This window comes from Fonsecaea nubica (genome assembly GCF_001646965.1).
Source record: "Fonsecaea nubica strain CBS 269.64 chromosome Unknown Scaff85, whole genome shotgun sequence".
Classification (NCBI taxonomy): Eukaryota; Fungi; Ascomycota; class Eurotiomycetes; order Chaetothyriales; family Herpotrichiellaceae; genus Fonsecaea; species Fonsecaea nubica.
The window spans coordinates 38,300-53,307 of record NW_019173758.1 but is presented as its reverse complement, the minus strand read 5'-3'; the positions used below and the strand labels follow the sequence as shown (position 1 = coordinate 53,307).

Below are 15,008 nucleotides of genomic sequence, written 5' to 3'. Positions count from 1 at the left end.
GGGAACATGTGCACCACGCGTGTCCCTGCGATGGCGGCGACGTGCAAATCGCAACCTCAATGGTGGTCAACTATATTCCCTCACCAGTTCCGGTTCTGCGTCATTACAGAACCCTGCTTCACGGTCTACCATGTGGTACATCCGTGTGGGACAACCGAGCGCATACGGAGATCACAACTCCCTTATCTTTCTACACTGCATCTTCATAGGCTTTCTCATTTCATCTCTACCTTAGGAACCATTCGCCTGGGTCTATTCCGCAGACTACTGCCCTTATCGAGGAGATTGCGTGTCGAATCGTCTATCTCTGGTATATGCAAATGCTATGCCTGGATCTTCTAGCGCGGACATTGGCGCTGGCAGGTGTACAGACACATAAATCAGTGCGACCCTCGTGATGGCGATCCTATGAAGATCTTCAGCTCAATTCTCCTCTTCTACTCCCACAGCCTCCTCACTCCTCATCCTTTCACTCTTTTCCTTCATCATCGAACCTCTACAACCTTCGGCGACATGGCACATTATGATTTGCCAATTGACACAATACCGGGGACAGTCCACCTCGTGGACATCGAGCATAACATGCATACCCGGCATGCTGGATCGGGGGACAAGGACATTGTTCTGGTACCCACTCCATCGAACGATCCTGACGATCCTCTGAACTGGTCGCCCAAGCGAAAGCTCATGTTGACCATAACAGTCAACATGTACGTCTCATACCACGTTACGATCGCAAGACAAGGCACTGACACCTGGCAGATACACCTTGGTAGTTGGCATTGCCAACTCTGTGGTATATTCGGTGCTTGTTCCTCTTTCTGAGGCATCTGGGGTCTCCATCAGCACTCTGAACCAAGGCACAGGATATCTGTTTCTTCTTGCTGGCTGGGGTTTGCTCTTCTGGCAACCCTTCGCCTTGCGATACGGCAAGCGTCTGACCTACCTTCTCTCCATCTGCGGGACAATCGCTTGTACATTGTGGGGCCCATACGCCCGCGGCAATGGTGTATGGATTGCGAAGAATATAGTCGGAGGTTTCATGGCTGCGCCCATAGAGAGCCTTCCTGAAGTCTCTGTGACGGATGTATACTTTCAGCACCAGAGAGGAACGTATATGGGCATCTATGCGTTCTTCCTGGCTGGGAGCAACTATTTTGCGCCCGTGATCTGTGGATTCATCGCTGACGACCAGGGTTGGAAATGGGTTTTCTACTGGCCAGCCATTTTCCTTGGCGTGGCTCTGGTCATTTGCTTCTTCTTCATGGAGGAGACGAACTATACGCGATCTACAGTGGGCGTTGTCGAGACATCCAGCGGCAGCCAGACACCCATCTCTGCCACGAAAGACGAGAAGGCGATGGAAAAGACACCGGATGTTGTCAACGAGGCTTCTGACAACGTTGAGAGCGGCACCGTGGTTTATGGCAGCAACAAGACATACTTACAAAAACTGTCACTGTGGCAAACATCGCCTGGGGAACAAATTTGGACAAGAGCCTTGCGATCGTTGGGTTACTTGAGCTGGCCTGTCATCTTCTATGCTGGGTTTAGCTATGGCAGTTATCTTGTGAGTGGGACTATCGCCCTCTTTGTGAGCCGAAATGGAAGTATTATCCTGACATCGCAACTTGACAGATCTGGTTCAATGTCCTGAACGCAACGGCAAGCATCATTTTGGGAGGTCCACCCTACAATTTCAAAGCCTCCATGGTCGGGCTTTCATACGTCAGCACATTGATAGGTGTCGTGGTCGGATGCTTCTTTACTGGCCGCTTCAGCGATTGGCTCACTATCAGACTCGCACGTCGCAACAAAGGCATCATGGAGCCGGAACATCGTCTTTGGCCTTTTGCAGCGTGCATCATTATTGTTCCTGCATCCCTCATTCTCTGGGGTGTAGGCGCCGCGCATCACGTCCATTGGTTTGGGTTGGTCTTTGCTATGGGTTCTTTGGCTGCTTCGAGCTGCTTCGGAATCACTCTCAGCGTCAACTATCTTATTGACACATACCACGAAATTAGCGCGGATGCGATGACGACAGTGATCCTGGTTCGCAACACCATGTCTTTTGCCATTGGTTACGGAATCACTCCTTGGCTAGACAATCTCGGTCTGCAGAATTGCTTCATCTCCGCTGCCTTCATTGGAATGGCGGCCTCTTCAGTCTTTCTGGTCATGATATTCTTTGGTAAGAGCCTCAGGGAGCGGAGCCGTGTGAAATACTGGAACTTGGTGGCGGAATTGATGGCGAAGAGCAATGTAACCGTCTGAGGGCGAGTGGACGGATCCATGGGAGGACCCATAGGAAACTAGCTGGAACTTCAAAGCTGTGTCTCATCCTATGGGTGTGGAGCAGCGCAATGAGAGCTGACATAGACAAGAGAACCATAGCATAGTGCTCCAAAGCTACAAGGCTACCATAGAACAAGGGGACAAGGCTGCGTCGAAGCCTCACACGCAAGGCTGCATATGCACGTGATATGAAATCCCGGCCCGACGTTACTCCGATAATCTGCCTGGGACTTTTTTTTTCCATCTCAATTGTCATTTCTCATTTTTCCCTGTCTTCATGCAAATCCCATGTCTTTTCATATATCTTTGATCACTGTATGCAATATGTCTCGGATGATCTGACTTGCTCGATTGTACAGCGGACCCTGACACACAGCTCTGGAGCCATCGCATAGAGTGGTTCATTCAATATGCTGAGCCTTGTCGATTTTCCGCTGGTCCTGAATTCACGCTCCTGTCGGTGTCAGAGCAGCTCATATTGGTGGCGGCCTGGCTGATACATGTTGATGAGACTTCTTCTACGACCGCTTCTCCGCTCCAATTCTCCATTGAAACAATTTTCCACCCTTTGCAGGACGACATCGAGCGCCACAATGAGGAGTATTATCAATAATCGCTCCCACCTGGCCGCTATGCCCTACACACATTGCTGCACACGGATCGTCGACCTCTGCGACCTCGACCTCCCCGAAGATGCGACGGATGAAGAGTACCGCGCCATCTATCTCAAGTACATTCTGTCGCCGCCACGCAGCGAAGCCAATAACGCGAGGTTGCTCCGGGATGCCGTCGAATCCATCCGACACGGTATCGCCCCTCCAGTGGCTTTCCCCACGGAAACCGTTTACGGTCTCGGCGCGGACGCAACAAACGAGCCTGCTGTCTCGGGCATTTTTGCCGCAAAAGGTCGGCCCAGCGATAACCCGCTCATCGTCCATGTCTCTAGTATCAAGCATCTGGAACAGGTGACCGGACAGCCATTGCCGGAGATTTACTTGCCAGTAGCAGAGAGGTTTTGGCCGGGCCCTCTGACGATCCTCCTCCCGGTGCCGTCGTCGGGAATCTTTGCAAGAAACGTGCATCCCTTCCAGTCGACGATCGGATTTCGCATTCCATCGTCAAGATACGCTCGCTTCTTCATCGCGGCAACCGGCAGACCCATCGCGGGGCCGAGTGCGAACTCGTCTGGGAAGGCAAGCCCAACGACAGCACAACATGTTTTGGACGATTTGAACGGAAAGATCAATTTCGTATTAGATGGTGGGGGTTGTGAGGTCGGTGTAGAGAGCACAGTCGTGGATGGGTTGCATGATCCGCCACTGATCTTGAGACCAGGAGGTGTGAGTATGGAGGAATTGAGAAGCCTTGGGGTCGAAATGGGCAATAAGTGGGCGAGGACGGCGATCGGATACAAGAGGCAATCTACAGGACCGTCGGATGAGCCCAGAAAGGATGACTCTACCGCCACCACGACCGCGTCGACGCCATCCTCCCTGGGCGTGTCCGCGTCTTCAGGAAGCACAAGTGTGACCCACATCGATGGATTTGTCACTTACGAAGACGACGTGAACGGTGCACCTCGCGCTCCAGGTATGAAGTACAGACACTACGCGCCGATGGGACGATTGATTCTGTTTTCTGAAAATGCTGTACGAAATGGTCGTGTGGCAGACAAGCTGGATGAGTTGATTGGCAACTGCCGATCGCGTCCTGGTGTGGATGGACAGGAGGGGCCTCAGGAAATCAGGGGTGGAATCATATCATGCCACTGGCCATCCTTTGCTGGACTGCCAGTCAAAACGATTTCTACAATGCCCCCATCCACCAGCGCCCATCCCGAAGCACTTTCAAACTCTGTCTATGCACCAATCACCTCAGTTGCGACAATCACTGCGAAGAACAGCCCTGTCACTTTGTACAACGTTCACCTTGGGCCGGACATTTCCACGCTGGCACACTCGCTCTTCGGCGTTTTGCGCCTGTTCGACGAGTTGGACTGCAAATTCATCTTCGCAGAGACTGTACAGCGAACTGCGCCCTTTCCATCGCCTTCATCTGTCCCATGGGAAGCATTCAACCAGCCCGGCCCTACAACGCATAGTCAAGGAACGAATGGCGGACAAGAACCCAGCCATACGCGCCGGGACCTCGAAGACGCGGTGATTGACAGGATCGAGAAGGCAGCGGCTGAGAGGGTGGATTGAAGTCTAGTTGGAGTCTGCCTGATCGACCTGGTTTGATCCCCTCCAATGCAACACAACGTTTCGTGGACTCGACATACTCGACCAGGTGTAGGTATTTCTGCAATGCACAAGCCCATCTTCTATTTGATGTATCCTGCGTCACACCGAACGGAGCATGCATGTCAGAGCTATTCCACCCACTAGAACCCGTGTCAACGCACACAGCCGCCCAATACTTGGTCCCCCCTCCGGCTCAGACCACGCATAGGTCAAGGTCTAGGCTTCGTCTCTCCTATCCTTCGCAGACACACGCATTTCAGCGAACTGGGTGCTGGAATACTGTGCTACAGCTGCCTGTGCACACATATGATCTGGTCGCCGTTCGACCGGGCGAAATGAAATGGCGTGGTCCTCGACAGGGTGGTACTTTAGCTCGTTGGATATACATGTAGTACTTTATGTACCTTGTGCCTTCAGTGCTCAAAAGGGTAGCATGCACGCATGCATTCAATACATGTGTTCAGTACATGCATTAATCTCACGTCATGACATGCAAAGAAAGAGACTACTGGGGTTCTTTTTCGTTTTCAACAACCATTTCGAGCACTATTATGGCTGTAGATATGTCATATTGATCTACTTTCAGTAGCAAGGAGAAAAGACGAATGGCAACTGTCTGGGTATCTACATACAAAAGGAAACGCTAGTAAAGGCGGTTCGACATCCAGCGAGGTTGCAAAGAGAACGAGACTGGATTCATTCTTGAAGGAAAGATACAAGGAAACGACCGAATAAATGGGAGCACAGACCGAAATATTAGCCATGATCTATTCAGCCATAACATGCATGAGTGGAACGAGACTGCTCTCATTGGCCCAACATTCCCAGTGCTGTCGCCAGTGGATTTCTCTGCCTCGTCGTTATCGACCGCGCCCGCCTCTTCCATAGCAGTAGGGTATGCCATCCACGATAATTTCACATCGAACCAGGCAGAACCAATGACTTCAAAGCTCAATCAAGGTTTCCTCCACAGCAACGGGCTGTTGCTGGGTAGGATGTGCGGCAGGCTGGTTGTATGCAGCCGGCATATGTTGTGGCGCAGAAGGAAATTGATCCTGCGTATATGTGGGATAGGGTGTGCCATACGAGCCACCCGTGGACATTGGTGGTTGTGGTTGTTGCGCGAAGGGCGGTTGGGGCTGCTGGTATGGTTGAGTAAATTGCTGCTGCTGCTGCTGCTGTGGTGGTGGTGGCTGCTGTGAGTAGACTTGTGCTGGGGCCTGTGTCTGCTCCGGAGGCGGTTGTCTTTGATCGGGCTGTTGTGTCGCTTGTTGAGACGGGGGTGGAGGATATTGAGTTTGGGGTTGAGGAGTGGGAGCCTCAGGTGGCAGCTGCGGCATCTGAGTGTAAGGCGTCGGAGCCTGTTGTGGATCCGGGGGTGGCATCTGTGGATACATCGATGGAGGTTGAGAGGACTGAGATGGGTACGGTGGCTGTACCGCGGGTTGATGTTGGTACATCTGCGGCGAAGGTGGCTGATTGAATTGTCCTGGTTGCGGCATAGGTTGATGCGGTTGTGCTGGCAGCTGACTTGGATACTGATACGGCGAGCCAGCAGCATCCTGTTTCTGACTCGAATATGAATATGAACGTTGAGGCTGAGGCAGGGGCGTTGGTTGAGTAGGAGGAGCATAAGTCTCCACTGGTGCATTGTTGAAATAGTAATTCTCCGCTCCACCGGGTCCAGCACTCATCGATGGCGGTGGTCCTGATGATATCGAGGGATACATACCCTGAGGCGCTGCAGGGGAGGGCATTCCATAAGCCGCATATCCCGGGTTTCTCTGATTATAAGTGTTGTTCAACCGCTCTTCCAGCATTCGGTCGTAGTACCGCACTACTGTAGATAGCTTTGCATGCAGATCGAGGAGCGTATCGTTTTTGGACATTGTTTCGCCCAGAGTTCGCGCCAGCTTTGGCCGAAGCTTCCCAATGCTTTCGTATAGTTCCTGAATCTGTGGCTCACGGAGAATGGTACCCGGTGGCTGGTGCTGCAAGCGGTCGACCAATGTGGCAAACAAGTTAATGTTCTCTGCTTCCATCACAGACAACTCATAATCGTTCTTTGGCATGACAAAGGGCTGAGCGGAGGTTGCTCCGTCGGTGGTGGTTTTCTTGAGCGAAGCAGCATGCTTCCTGGCCTGTTCTTCAGCTTCCTTTAAAGACAGGGCTATGGCAGCTTTCAAATCCGGGTCGTCTTCTTCCTCGTTTGAGACACCATTTGTCTTTGCCGGCTCTTGCTTTGACTGTGCCTGGGGAACAAATCCCGAGCTCGAAATTCCCTTGGCCTCTTCCAGACTCATCTCCAGCGCTCTTTTCAAGTCCTCATCAAAGCTGCTGCTGTTTTCGACTCGGGCGCTTCGAGGTTGCATCGAACTCGGTTTGGGTGCGAAGGACACTCGTCGATCGGAGCCGCCGCCCGACTTTTTGGTCAACTTGTCGTAACAGCCGTCGTCGACCCGCACTGGCTGCATAATGCCCAGATGTGGCAGAGGAATGGACTTTGACGAGCACTGTTGATCGAATACATTACCACAGTTGCGGCAGTGGTGTTTTCTATTCGTCAGAGTGAATGACGTTCTGCATCGCATGCAGACATCGCTGTCGGTCCACTCGGGCGGGGCACTGCTGTCGAGCATGCTGCTAGATATCTCAATCTTGGGCGGGAATTTAAATCCTTCTGTTTGCAGGCTCTGGTATATCAGGTTGATATATGACAGATCATATCTCCCCTGAGCAGCACTGGCCCAGCTCTGGATCAGCTCCAAGATCTTCTGTTTGACTTCTTCGTTCACCGCCGCGGGCCCGTAGGCCTTGAGTAGTGAGACAAGATTGTCCATAAACTCACGGGAGGCAATCTCCGTGAGGAAGTGGGAGCCACCATTCTTGACGCAGGTGTCTGTGAGCTTGAGGGCCGAGAGCTGGATATTGGGATTCTTGTTGCCTATCCGCCTCTTCAGCGACCGCATGGCCTCTTTGGGCTGCACTGTCTTTGATCGGATGAGGTCCGTAATCTCGAGCGAAGTTGCGATGTCCTCCAAACTAGATGAGGTAGCCTTTTCGATCTGCTCATCGAGCACCGAAGTGCCTGACGAGAACCACCCGGCCATTGTGCGGGATGGACAAATACAAGGCAGCGATATTCGGACTGGGATGGATGGAGAGAGGGCTTGTCTGTCGGCTTATAATGACGCTGTGGGAGGAAACCAATGGATTGGTGCGCAGCAGACTAATCAACGAGACCGCCTGCAAGGTGTTCGAGAGGTGTAAATTCAAAGGTGTGAGGTACTCTGTAGCTGAGATGAATTAATGGTCGAACGCAGCGACCATCTGGGGAAGTTCTGGATAAACGCCTGGACCATCCGCCACATGCGCAACCACCAGCCACTGAGAGGCCACCAGTAATAAGACTGACTTCATGCACTCCATCAGCTAATCGATTAGCAACCGTCAAGTTACAGACACTCACCAGCCTCAGCCTCGCCCGCTGTGTCATCAGTGGGCACTTCGGAGACCAGCGTTGCTCCATCTATCTCGCTCTCGGCCTGCGGCTCCAGGCACTTCCTAGCCGTCATGCGTGTCCTTCAGATCTCCGTTCCCCAAGCTACACAACACTCCCAGTGATCTTGAACTGTTAAATCGCCTTGTCACCCTCGTCTCAACTCATGTCACTCCCCTATCGACGCCTCCAGAATTCCCAGCGCCCCTCTTCGAACTGAACCTGACTCCACATCAGCCCTGCTCGATTATTAAATAAACGCCCGAGACCAAAGAGGTAATTTTAGAAATCTGCCACTCAGCGGGGAGGTTCTTTCTACCAGTCTCTCGCGCAATGATCCTGCGGTAGGAGCGACACTCACATCGCCATGGCGGCGTATGCATCCTCGTCCTCCGTATCCTCACACACGGCTTCCACCTCAGCCAGCGCTCGAAGCAGTTGGACCGACCCTCGAGACTTGACACCGCGCCCAGGCCCGGGCGCAGGAAAAGTCTTCCCTCACCTCAAGGACATTATTCAAGATGCCACCTCTTCTGTCCAAGTAGACGCCTCGCTTCCTCAATACCTGCACGAAGTCGAGAGTTCTACCACTGTGGCCAAAAGCTCTGTCGAATTTGGCCGCCACGACCTGGCTTACAAGAGTTATATGCGGGCATACGAAATCGCAGTTAATCACATTCCAAAACACAAGGATTTCGGGTTCTGGGATAACAACCCACAGTGGCGGGCGAAGTACAAGGTTGCTCTTCAGAAACTGGTGGACATGGAGTCACAGATGACCCAGATCAAGGCTCTAATCGAGGATAACAATGCCCGCCACGGAACCCAACCACAGTCTCGTGCCATGTCCAGAAAACCCGTCTACTCAACAGGGTTCGGTATCCCTCAGAATCTGATCCCGGGCCGACCTACCTCTTCCGACAGCAATGAAGTCCCTCCAAGTTCGACCTCGCCAAATTCATCCGCAGACTTGCCTGACTCGCTTCGAATCCCTCGAGCACGTCCGTCAAGCAAACCAAAGCCCGAGAGTCTACAAGGTCGACCTTTGACTGAAGCGGCCAACGACCTCACTCAAAGATTCGCGAAGCTTAGAGGTCCAGGAAATGCTACGGAACACTCGACCTTACTGTTTATGCCCAAAGCGGGAGATTTTCAGCAGGGAGCAGGATACAACTCACAATCATATCCCAATGATACCTCTATTTCGCGATCCGTTGCTCCTCGATCGATTCCTGCTTTCAGTAACGGACCTATAGTGCCACCAAAGGTACCAGCTGCCCCGCCAAAGGTGCCAATTGAGACCTCTATGGCTTTGCCGAAGCCTCCCAGTCCTACATACAGCCCGATCAACACTACATCCGCCAATTTCCATGCAAACAACCATAGGCTTTCGGCAGAAGTTGGCCGTCCACCCACGGAGAGGAGGCAGACTTACTACAATCAATCGCAGAATTCATCCACCGCTTCATTACAATTGCAGAGGACTCGTGACGAGCTCTCTGCCCCTTATCGACCGACCACTCCGAATGGAGTCAATTCCGCCATCATCCCGAAGAATAGCTCGAGTGATCTCCCTCATCAGACATCAATCGATGCTGCCACCCTGCAGGACTACATGAAGAGGTACAACGTGTTACTGATAGACATCAGAGAGAGATCTTTGTTCGACGAAGGACACATCATGTCAGCGTCGGTCATATGTATAGAGCCGATCTCTTTAAAAGAAGGGGTCTCAGCAGAGGAACTTGAGGACCGACTGGTGCTGGCGCCGGATAACGAACAGTCACATTTCTCTCGCAGAGATGAATTCGACCTAGTCGTTTATTATGATCAGTACACGAGCGACGTTTCCTACCTCAAGGGTCCACCAATTATGACCAAAGCCCCGGCATTGAGAGCACTATATGATACATTGTACGAATTCAATGACACGAAGCCTCTCAAAGATGGTCGACCACCTGCCTTACTGGCTGGTGGTCTTGATGCGTGGGTGGATCGTATGGGAATTCATTCACTTGCCCGGTCAAGGACTGCTGCAACGCTGGGTATTACGCGGCAAAGACCCGTCGGCCCTGGTCGGCCTATCGCACGACAACGAATGGTTTCGGCCAATTCTCGCTATGAAGTTCGAAATAGGCGTCTCCGTGACCACAAATTTCTGGATGAGAGCGAGCAAGAAGCATGGCGTCAGCAGGCACTTCAGGAAGAAGTGACTCCGGTCGAGAAGCATGACACCGCAAGCGATGAGGAGTATTCGGTGGTAGAGGAAGAGCCTGAGCCTCCGTCGCCATTCATACCCGATTACGAGACATTCTTGCGCCGGTTTCCTTCAATTCAACAGCAGGAATCCATGGTTATGCCGGCTCGACGACCTGTTCCGTCTCATCACGCTGCATTCGTCCCTCAAATTGCACCACCTGCCGTTCCTCAAGTGCCCGCAAGGCCCGCACCTGCAATACCCAGACCGAGCTATTCAGGCCATGCTGATATCAATGCGCCCCAACCAGCGCTGGCTCGAGTGACGTCCGCAACTCGGCCGCCTCTGTACTCAACAGTAACATCCCTGCGCAGACGGTTGCCCAAGACTGGTCTCACAAACTTCGGCGTCACTTGTTACATGAATTCAACCCTACAGTGTCTATCTGCGACTATTCCCTTGTCGAACTTCTTCAACGATCGACTCTACGAGGGGTATGTACAGCGCAACTGGAAGGGCAGTAATGGCATCATGCCTAAGCTCTATGCCAACTTGATCCAAGCCGTCTGGCAGGGAGATACTGAAGTGATCAAACCGTCAACATTTCGAAACTTTTGTGGCCGCATGAATCGAGAATGGGTAATAGACCGACAGCAAGATGCGAAGGAATTCTTCGACTTCCTTGTCGATTGCCTTCACGAGGACTTGAATGTCAACTGGGAACGAACACCTCTTCGGCCATTGACGACTGCAGAGGAAATGCAGAGAGAGCGGATGGAAATTGCACGAGCCAGCCCAATCGAGTGGAAACGCTACGAGCATAGAGACCACAGTTATATGTCTTCGTTATTCGCCGGCCAACATGCCTCACGCCTGCGTTGTCTCACTTGCAAGCGCACGTCGACCACATACGAAGCATTCTACAGCATCAGCGTGGAAATTCCTCGAGACCGCGCAGCCCATATCTACGATTGTCTTGCTTCATACTGCCGGGAGGAAAAACTGTCGGAGCTTTGGCGATGTCCATATTGCAAGTGCGAGCGTGAAGCCACCAAGCAAATCATCCTGACTCGCCTGCCACAGTTCCTGGTGATACATTTCAAGCGATTCGCCGCTTCAAAGCACGAAAAGGCCAAGAAAATCCACACGCCCATCGAATTCCCATTGCACAATCTAAGTATGGATGATTTTGTGATCCCGCGACCACCCGCGTTGCCGGATCAAGATGGGCGAATGAATATGGAGCTTGCCACGACACCACCGTATACATACGATGCATACGGGGTTCTGAGACACCTGGGGAATAGTGGTGATGGTGGGCATTATATCTCTATTGTGAAGGACCAGGGCCGGGGCGTGTGGAGGAAGTTCGATGACGAGAGGCATGTGGACTTGGATCCAATGAAACTGAACCCCCGGGATAGACTTCAAAACGGGGAAGCATATATCGTGTTTTATCAGAGAGCTCAGGGCCGATGATGGACGTGCGTCTGCCGATGGTCGGGAAGAGATACTGACGGGATTGGCTCCTTTTCTTGTGACACGTTTGAGCAAGCGAAGCTTTTCTCCGTAAATATTGTGGATTGGTATTTTTGGGATGTATTCGTCTGGATCAAGACAGAATTATGGATCTTTTTGGGGAGTGCCGTCTTCTGGATGACCTTCAATCTGATTTTTATGGATGGGCCAGTTTGACGACGACCATGAGAAGACTCTGATACGGCAAATGAAAAGTAGATTTTTGGTAGCAATCTGGCGTCTTCTTTCCATTGACTACCTGCAGCGGGCTGTTCCTTGATGTCTGAATCCTAGATTCGTGGTGTCATGCAGAGTGGTTGCGACAGCAGTCTTGCGATCTCCCTTGAAGGGATCTTTGACCCAGTCCATCCGCGTGGCTGGGATCGTACCTGATCTGGCAAAGGTGTTCTTTGCTGGCTTTATGATTTTGATGGTTGGTTTGCGCATTCGGAAATGTTTCGGTGTCTCCACAGTTCCAGTCCAGCAGAGCCAGTCCACCAGATATATATACGTGTGTTCGACCACCAACAGACGCAAAATTGTTGATCCAGAGTATCGTAGCCATGGTCGTAGCGTTGGCCGGATGTCGTTAAGTCAGCCAGTATAGCGCATGCGTTGATCAGAGCTATCTGATTGATATACAGGGGTGATCTTTATCTGTCGATTTGTGGCCTTTTTTTTCATTTGTGTTTGGTCTTGCCGTACATTCCTCCTTCGATCCTCCGCTTTTCAATCGCCAACTTGTAAGGAGGTGCCGTTGGAGGCTGGACCGGGTCTAGCGATACATGGCCCTCCGGCAGCTTGTAGGTCGCATCGCTGTCCCAGGCTGAGAGATCACCGCAGGCCAGGAATGGGGCAATGTACCTCCGCGGATCGGCGTTTTCGATAGATGCCAGTCGGAGTTCGACAATACCATCGGGCCGAAGGTCACGGGTTTGTGTTTCTGGCGCTGGGTGATTGTTGGTGTGGCCTGTTGCCCCTAAAGCAGAATCCGACGAACCTTGCTCTTGCTGTTGTACTTGTGTCGCTGACAGAGGAGCTGCTGCGGATCCAGGCTCCAGATCTCGCATTCCGTCCTCGACCTCAATCTCTGGTGTCCACAGCACTTCTGAGCCGTCCTTTCGTCTCACCATTACGGGTTTATAGCCTTCACAGACCACAAAGGCCTCGATACTACTCGCTCTGCTCGCCCTCGGTTTCGCAACACTCACCTTCTCGAACAAAATCCTTAGCTGTGCATAAATGAGATCAACGTCTCGCCCTCTGAAAATCTTGGCCACAAATTTCCCCCCGGGACGCAGCACTTTGGTGGCAAGCGTGAGTGCCGAGTAGAGCAGTTGAGACTGGACGTAGATGTCGAGGGAGTGGAGGCCAGTGACATCGGGGGCACCGTCACTTATCACAAGATCGATCAGATGGGTTGTATTCTGCGGGGAGAAGTCTGGATCGATCGCCCGAAGCAGCAGGGGGACGGTCGACGGGTGAGTGATGTCGGCCTTGAGTTGGGTGACGCCTTCGAGTGGAGCCATGGGCTGAAGGTCTATAGCGACGATCTTGACGTTTGCTCGAGGCTTTAACTCGCCACTTGGTGGGTTGGCTTCCAGGGCAGATATGTGCTCGCTGTCCTCCTGGGGTTTTGCACGCTGGAATCGTTCCATCTTCTCAACCCAAGCCCGCCGTCCAAAGCTCTCACCTTTGATCAAGACACGCGAGAGAACTTGGCTCCATGAGCCCGGAGCAGCACATAGATCGACCACCCTTGTGCATTTCTCGGGTTCGTTGTATGAAAACAGGTCGAATTGCTCGTCAATTTGGATGAGTTTGAAGGCAGAGCGTGCACGCCAATTTTGTTCCTTGGCCAGACGGTAGTACGCATCTCTCTTGTCCTTGGAGGATTTGCCCATAGTAACGGTGTATGGCTGCTGGACCGGGCGACGTCCTCTTTTTGTTCTGTAGACCTTGACCTTTGTTGAATGCACAGATGAAAGTCTTAGTAGATCAAAGCCTGAACTATATTGCGCTACGCTTACTTATGATTCACCGGTGCATTTTATACGGTCGACCTTTGACACGTGAGCCGCAATGGCTCTCCAAGTCTCGGTCTTTGCTGCTCCAGCGCAATTGAGGCCAGGTCAATTAATTTGGACAGACATACCTACAAACTGTTTCTCGACGTTGCTGCCAAAACACTCCATTTCTCAAGGCAGACAGACATTCGTCAATCCTCGGAAGAGGACTCTCATCCGCCATGGCTCCCAGCATGTCCCTTCATAGCGTTGTCGCGATCCTCATATTATCCACCGACTCATCACCCGACTCCTCCAGGCTGTTTGCCAAATACTACAATCCTCCACATGCCTCAGCTCAGCCACAGCACCCTCCGCAATCGCAGCCATACCCACACCTTAAGGAACAGAAAGCCTTTGAAAAGGGACTGTTGGAGAAGACATCAAAGCAGACCTCAGATGTTATCCTCTACGATAACAAAGTCGTGGTGTTCAAGATGGAGAGCGACGTTATGCTCTACGTGGTGGGCGGCCCAGAGGAGAATGAGATTCTGTTGTATAATGTTGTGTTGGCGCTGAGAGATACGTTGAGCATACTGTTAAAGTCTGTCTATCGCCCCCACTTCTTCTCGCTGACAGCAACTGACAAGGGTGACTATAGGAACTCGACAGACAAGCGCACAATCATGGAGAACTACGATCTGGTCACTCTGGCCATTGACGAAATTGTCGACGATGGCATAGTTTTGGAAACGGACCCGGTGATGGTGGCATCCAGAGTGTCAAAGGCCCCTGCACAGGATGCGCCAAATATGAAGAACATTGATCTGAGTGAACAAGGGATACAGAACCTCTGGGAGTTTGGAAAGAAGCAGGGCATGGAGTTCGTACGAAGAAACTTGTGATTTTCGTGGACGGCGGAAACGGAGGCGATCGTCTGAAAGGTACTGTCATAGCCTACATGCGAGATGGACAACGAGGATGTTACTGGATGGCGTTAGGGAGCGGAAAAGAGGACCATGAGCATAATGACCATTAAAAGTCAAGACCTGGGGCTTGTTGGTCGTTTTGAAGACCTTTTGGGGGGGAATTGCAGCCTTGTCGGGAGGCCACAGCCTTGTTACAATGAAATTACCAAATCGACGTCATTTGCACGCTGAAATATTTCCAATCAAAGAGTCACCACGTCAATTTCCCCCGGTGCTAGTCGTGCCTTGTGTTGAGCATCTCTGTCTTGCCTGTTGTCCTTC

General features: G+C 52.0%; 6 protein-coding genes across 6 annotated transcripts; 4 read left to right on the top strand and 2 right to left on the bottom strand.

Moving 5' to 3' along the window:
• Window positions 1-513: 513 nt before the first annotated feature.
• AYO20_09340 (hypothetical protein) lies at window positions 514-2,274 on the top strand (the record flags this gene model as incomplete). The annotated part of the gene is made up of 3 exons (XM_022647611.1): window positions 514-710; window positions 763-1,570; window positions 1,639-2,274. 3 exons carry the CDS (start codon window positions 514-516, stop codon window positions 2,272-2,274), a joined length of 1,641 nt encoding a protein of 546 aa, XP_022496403.1.
• Window positions 2,275-2,888: 614 nt separating this feature from the next.
• AYO20_09339 (hypothetical protein) lies at window positions 2,889-4,499 on the top strand (the record flags this gene model as incomplete). The annotated part of the gene is made up of 1 exon (XM_022647610.1): window positions 2,889-4,499. The coding sequence occupies one exon, from the start codon at window positions 2,889-2,891 to the stop codon at window positions 4,497-4,499; it is 1,611 nt and encodes a 536-aa protein (XP_022496402.1).
• A 983-nt stretch (window positions 4,500-5,482) lies between these two features.
• Window positions 5,483-7,648, bottom strand: AYO20_09338 (hypothetical protein; the record flags this gene model as incomplete). Its single annotated transcript, XM_022647609.1, has 1 exon — window positions 5,483-7,648. The coding sequence occupies one exon, from the start codon at window positions 7,646-7,648 to the stop codon at window positions 5,483-5,485; it is 2,166 nt and encodes a 721-aa protein (XP_022496401.1).
• Window positions 7,649-8,404: 756 nt separating this feature from the next.
• AYO20_09337 (hypothetical protein) lies at window positions 8,405-11,713 on the top strand (the record flags this gene model as incomplete). The annotated part of the gene is made up of 1 exon (XM_022647608.1): window positions 8,405-11,713. The coding sequence occupies one exon, from the start codon at window positions 8,405-8,407 to the stop codon at window positions 11,711-11,713; it is 3,309 nt and encodes a 1,102-aa protein (XP_022496400.1).
• Window positions 11,714-12,432: 719 nt separating this feature from the next.
• AYO20_09336 (hypothetical protein) lies at window positions 12,433-13,656 on the bottom strand (the record flags this gene model as incomplete). The annotated part of the gene is made up of 1 exon (XM_022647607.1): window positions 12,433-13,656. One exon carries the CDS (start codon window positions 13,654-13,656, stop codon window positions 12,433-12,435), a length of 1,224 nt encoding a protein of 407 aa, XP_022496399.1.
• Window positions 13,657-14,000: 344 nt separating this feature from the next.
• Window positions 14,001-14,663, top strand: AYO20_09335 (hypothetical protein; the record flags this gene model as incomplete). The annotated part of the gene is made up of 1 exon (XM_022647606.1): window positions 14,001-14,663. One exon carries the CDS (start codon window positions 14,001-14,003, stop codon window positions 14,661-14,663), a length of 663 nt encoding a protein of 220 aa, XP_022496398.1.
• Window positions 14,664-15,008: the final 345 nt, after the last annotated feature.